Below are 6,000 nucleotides of genomic sequence, written 5' to 3'. Positions count from 1 at the left end.
ATAGATAGACAGACAGACAGAGGGGCTAGACGCAAAAGCAGCAAGAGAGGGAACAAAAAAAAAACCCAAAAAAACCTGAAGCAGAGTGGTGGTGGTGATGATGAACATAATAATAGCAATAAAAGAAGAAAATGAAAGACTATCAATAGAAGAGAGGAAAATCTAAAATCTTTAAATAGAAAAAAAAAAAAAAAAGAGGAAATCCCCGAGAAATCAGGGAATGAAAGTTTTGGGTAGTAAAGCTGTTCTCTGCCTTTTTTGATATGAAATCTTTTTGCGGGTTATAATTTTTTTTTTTTAATTTCGCGGTTTTCTGTCTTTTTTTCTTGCATCTAAAGAGGGCATGTCCACCGGCTCTTCCAGCAGCATCTACCCCTCCAGCTCCCACCAGGAAGACAAACCGAGGACAATCTTGAAATACAGAAATTTCCTCCTTGGGATTTGCTGCTGCTGCTGCCTCCGCCGCCACTGCTGCTGCCGCGGTGCAGTGCCAAGACTCTCGGAATAAATAAAAGCGGGCTACTGTGTTTCTCTAGATACATCCAGCTAATAGCTATTATTAGTTGGCCATTTATTTCGAAGATCACAGATGAAGTGGGAACGCCTGTCTTCTTCATTTGGTCAGCGTGTGAAACAATAATAATCGTAACAAAAAGGAGGGAGATGGGGGAGGAAAAAATCCTAACATGAATCAGAAGAAATAATATCTAGCACCCCCCCTAAATCAACCTCCCCCCCTTTTCTTCCCCCTCCCCTGGTCCCTCTCTCTCCACACGCTCGCAGGCGCGGACACACACAGACAGACACACATACACACACATAGATAGACAGACGCACAGGCACACACACTGTACTGTGTATTTTCGGAGGAGGAGGAGGTGGTGGTGGTAGCTTTTGGAAGAGGAGGAAGAGGTGGTGTTGGGGAGGGGGGATCTCTTTCCCCATTTGGAGATGATTGTGCTATTCCTCTTTGCCTTGCTCTGGATGGTGGAGGGGGCCCTTTGCCAGCTCCATTACACGGTGCAGGAAGAGCAGGAGCATGGCACATTCGTGGGGAATATCGCCGAGGACCTGGGCTTGGACATTACAAAACTTTCGGCTCGCCGCTTCCAGACGGTGCCCAACTCCCGCAGCCCTTACCTGGAGCTCAACCTGGAAACCGGGGTGCTCTACGTGAATGAGAAGATCGACCGGGAGCAGATCTGCAAGCAGAGCCCCTCCTGCCTGCTGCACCTGGAGGTCTTCCTGGAGAACCCCCTCGAGCTGTTCCGGGTGGAGATCGAGGTGCTGGACATTAACGACAACCCGCCCTCCTTCCCGGAGCCCGACCTGACGGTGGAGATCTCGGAGAGCGCGACGCCGGGGACCCGCTTCCCCCTGGAGAGCGCCTTCGACCCCGACGTGGGCACCAACTCCCTGCGCACCTACGAGATCACCCCCAACAGCTACTTCTCCCTCGACGTGCAGACGCAAGGGGACGGCAACCGCTTCGCCGAGCTGGTGCTGGACAAGCCCCTGGACCGGGAGCAGCAAGCGGTGCACCGCTACGTGCTGACCGCGGTGGACGGCGGGCAGCCCCAGCAGCGCACCGGCACCGCCCTGCTCACCATCAGGGTGCTGGACTCCAACGACAACGTCCCCGCCTTCGAGCAGCCCGTCTACACCGTGTCGCTGCCGGAGAACTCGCCGCCGGGCACCCTGGTGCTGCAGCTCAACGCCACCGACCCCGACGAGGGCCAGAACGGCGAGGTGATCTACTCCTTCAGCAGCCACATCTCAGCCCGCGCCCGGGAGCTCTTCGGCATCGCGCCGCGCACCGGGCGGCTGGAGGTGAGCGGCGAGCTGGACTACGAGGAGAGCAGCGTCTACCAGGTGTACGTGCAAGCCAAGGACCTGGGGCCCAACGCCGTGCCGGCCCACTGCAAGGTGCTGGTGCGGGTGCTGGACGCCAACGACAACGCGCCCGAGATCAGCTTCTCCACCGTCAAGGAGGCGGTGAGCGAGGCGGCGGCGCCGGGCACGGTGGTGGCCCTCTTCAGCGTCTCGGACCGCGACTCGGAGGAGAACGGGCAGGTGCAGTGCGAGCTGCTGCAGGGGGACGCGCCGTTCCGCCTCAAGAGCTCTTTCAAGAACTACTACACCATCGTCACCGAGGGGCCGCTGGACCGCGAGCAGCCGGGGGGCGACGCCTACACCCTCACCGTGGTGGCCCGCGACCGGGGCCAGCCGCCGCTGAGCACCAGCAAGTCCATCCAGGTGCGGGTGAGCGACGTGAACGACAACGCGCCGCGCTTCAGCCAGCCCGTCTACCAGGTCTACGTGAGCGAGAACAACGTCCCCGGCGCCTACATCTACGCCGTCAGCGCCACCGACCGGGACCAGGGCGCCAACGCCCAGCTCGCCTACTCCATCCTGGAGAGCCAGATCCAGGGCATGTCCGTCTTCACCTACGTCTCCATCAACTCCGAGAACGGCTTCCTCTACGCCCTCCGCTCCTTCGACTACGAGCAGCTCAAGGAGTTCAGCTTCCAGGTGGAGGCCCGCGACGCCGGTGAGGAGCCGCAGCCGCTGGCCGGCAACGCCACCGTCAACATCGTCGTGGTGGACCAGAACGACAACGCCCCCGCCATCGTCAGCCCCCTGCCCGGCCGCAACGGCACCCCGGCCCGGGAGGCGCTGCCCCGCGGCGCCGAGCCGGGCTACCTGGTGAGCCGGGTGGCGGCGGTGGACGCCGACGACGGGGAGAACGCCCGCCTCACCTACAGCATCCTGCGGGGCAACGAGGCCAGCCTCTTCCGCATGGACTGGCGCACCGGTGAGCTGCGGACGGCCCGCCGGGTGCCGGCCAAGCGCGACCCCCAGCGCCCCTACGAGCTGGTCATCGAGGTGCGCGACCACGGGCAGCCGCCCCTCTCCTCCACCGCCGCCATCCAGGTGGTGCTGGTGGACGGGGCGGCCGAGCGGCCCGGCGGCGGCGGCGGCCTGGGAGCGGGGGCGGGCGCGGGGGGCGGCGGCGGTGGCGGCGGCTCCGGCGAGCATCGCCCCAGCCGCTCCGGGGGGGACACCTCACTCGACCTCACCCTCATCCTCATCATCGCCCTGGGCTCCGTCTCCTTCATCTTCCTGCTGGCCATGATCGTCCTGGCTGTGCGCTGCCAGAAGGAGAAGAAGCTCAACATCTACACCTGCCTGGCCAGCGACTGCTGCCTAGGCTGCTGCTGCTGCTGCCCCTGCTGCAGCCGGCAGGCGCGGGCCCGCAAGAAGAAGCTCAGCAAGTCGGACATCATGCTGGTGCAGAGCTCCAACGTGCCCAGCAACCCGGCGCAGGTGCCGGTGGAGGAGTCGGGCAGCTTCGGCTCCCACCACCACAACCAGAACTACTGCTACCAGGTCTGCCTCACCCCCGAGTCCGCCAAGACCGACCTGATGTTCCTCAAGCCCTGCAGCCCCTCCCGCAGCACCGACGCCGAGCACAACCCCTGCGGGGCCATCGTTACCGGCTACGCCGACCAGCAGCCCGACATCATCTCCAACGGCAGCATTTTGTCCAGCGAGGTAAGGCCTGCCCGCCCGACACCCCCCCACCATCACCCCTCGTTGCCCTCTAATATTTGGGATGCTCCAGCGGCAGGCGAGGTGAGTGCGGCGCAGCCCCTCCGCCCCGGCTCCCTCCCATCAGTTAGCGGGAGCCGAGCGTTTGTCCCGTCCTGTCCCCCCTGTCCCCTGACCCCCTCCACGGTGCCTGTGAACGAAGCTGGCCCCAGCCGGGCAGCACTGGGGTGCAGAGACCCTCCCGAGTCGTTAGCTGCAAGCGGATTGCCTCGGTTTGGGGGGTTTTTGGTGTTTTTTTCTGGGGGGGAATACCACTTTTCACAGAGTCGCTGCAGCTGACAGTCATGAAATGACGTGAGGCGTAATCACAGGGCTTTCTGAAGTGACATTTTACAACTGTGTCTCTTTTTTTCTTTTTTTTTCTTCCTGCAATCTTTGCATGTGCAAGTAAGGCTTTGGGGGAACCCCCCTCTGAGACTGTGACAATCTCTACAGTTAGAAGGAACTTTAATTAATTTGTGAATTAGGGTTTATTAATTGACTTTTTTTTTTTTTTTTACTCTATCTGAACAGCTCTTTATAACCCAAAGCTGAGTTTGCAAAGGAAAGCATCAAGAGTTTCCATAAAATTACATGCAGAGACACCTACTGTGTAGAGGATTTCTACCAAAGTGTATGCCATGCCATAATACTCCCTTGTTAATCGTTTTCTACTGAGTTAGCTCATACATCCTCTCAGTACCTCTCTGCCTGTCCACTAATGACGCAAATACTGAAAGCTGAATACCATCCAGTCTGGCAAAGGTGGTTTGAGTGATATTCTCTAAAGCATTAAGTTTTGTGGTAAAATTTCTAATGTTGGCTCATAAGATTGACCTTTCTTCAAAATGTCGATAAAATTTGGTCTTCTCTTGGCTTTTAAGGATTCGAGGGTATCTCAATGTATTTTTCTTCCTTAGGGTGCAGTAACTGTACTGTCTCCCCCTATTTTTATACACTGGAATTAAAAACAATCTGAAAACTAGTGTTTGTTTTTTTTTTCTCAGACTAAGTAGTACACAACTCTAGAAATAGTTCTGTTGATTTTTGTGGGAGTCCTTGTGATGCTCAACAGCGTGCACTGTGAGAAAACGTGTCAGAATCTCATCCCGAAAAACTCAGGAAAAAAAAAATCCCTCATGACTTCCCATCTGTGCAAATAAGAGCTGGGTTTTTTCCCCTACAGCCTAGAAACAGATTGTGTCAGGCCTACTTGCAGCTAAACATTACCATTTATAGTGAATATGGTGAGCTGCTCTGCTCTATTTTCTGATGCTGGTTACAGAAATATCAGGAGTTTAAAAATTTTCCAATATTTTCTTTTTTCCTAGACAAAACATCAGCGTGCTGAGCTCAGTTATCTAGTTGACAGACCCCGACGAGTAAACAGGTACGAGCTCCTTAGCCTTGTTTTCCTAATGCATGCTTTAGCAAGTCTGAATGGGGTACAGAAATGTGTTTACTGCAGATGTAAAATAGTAGTAAAGCGATGGGAAATTGATTGCATGTAGACGTATTAAATAAAACACTGTCGAGTAAGTTAGTTTGAATTATGGCTTTTCTGAACTGGTTTCAAAACCAACTGAAAAGAGAACAAAATCTTGGTTTGTGTTAGTCCAAAACGTGCTTGAAATACTTATGAATGCTTCCATAGGGTCTTCCAGAAGACATTGGTCTCCAGGAGTTAAAATTTAGCTATGCAGCTTAAGCAAATGCCACCAAATTATTTAGACCAATGACATGAAAACCAGGCGGAGTTACACTGCTTCCTGTCCGTTTCAGCTAGAGTACCAAGGTCTGAACATGCCAGTTTGGTTCCTGGTGGAGGGAACACCTCTGCAGAAGCAGTGCAGCAGGCAGGAGGGGGTGAATGCAGCACCGTGTTTGGCCATGTGATGGCAGAAGAATGTTTTATGAGTTCCTCTTTCATGTTTATTCTAATGTAAAGATGTTTCTGTGTCTAGTTCTGCATTCCAGGAAGCAGACATAGTAAGCTCTAAGGACAGTGGTCACGGAGACAGTGAGCAAGGAGACAGTGATCATGATGCCACTAATCGAGGTCAATCCTCTGGTAAGTCTGATAAGAGAATGGAAATAGTAGATCTTTAAGTAGGGAGACTAGAAAGAAGAGTTACTCATAGGAATATAATACAAGAGTGGCATAAATAATGTGAGCATTATATTGTATGGGAGGCTGGGTTTCAGTCAGCTTGCTGCTACAGTTACCTGGGCAAGGAGACAATTTTGAAGCCCTTTCATTCACGGACCACAGTTTATTTTATTCATTTCCTTGGGGAGGGGTTGGTATGTTATTTGGCATAATTTGCTGTAGCAAAACTTCCTGCACATTAAAACAAAGTTGTTGGTACATTTTACCATGCTTTTTTTTTTTTTTTTTTTTCTCTTTTT

General features: G+C 54.0%; 1 protein-coding gene across 1 annotated transcript in view; it reads left to right on the top strand.

Moving 5' to 3' along the window:
- Positions 1–951: 951 nt before the first annotated feature.
- The window catches only part of PCDH10 (protocadherin 10), a 40,879-nt gene continuing 35,830 nt past the window's right edge, over positions 952–6,000 (top strand). Inside the window, exons 1-3 of the mRNA XM_074154983.1 lie at positions 952–3,555; positions 4,923–4,981; positions 5,556–5,662. Of these exons, the coding sequence (XP_074011084.1) occupies positions 952–3,555; positions 4,923–4,981; positions 5,556–5,662 (2,770 nt within the window). The remainder of the gene's footprint in view (positions 3,556–4,922; positions 4,982–5,555; positions 5,663–6,000) is intronic.

Source organism: Numenius arquata, chromosome 10 (genome assembly GCF_964106895.1).
Source record: "Numenius arquata chromosome 10, bNumArq3.hap1.1, whole genome shotgun sequence".
NCBI lineage: Eukaryota > Metazoa > Chordata > Aves > Charadriiformes > Scolopacidae > Numenius > Numenius arquata.
Note: the sequence above shows the minus strand (reverse complement) of the source record. Positions and strands in the feature narration are given on the sequence as shown.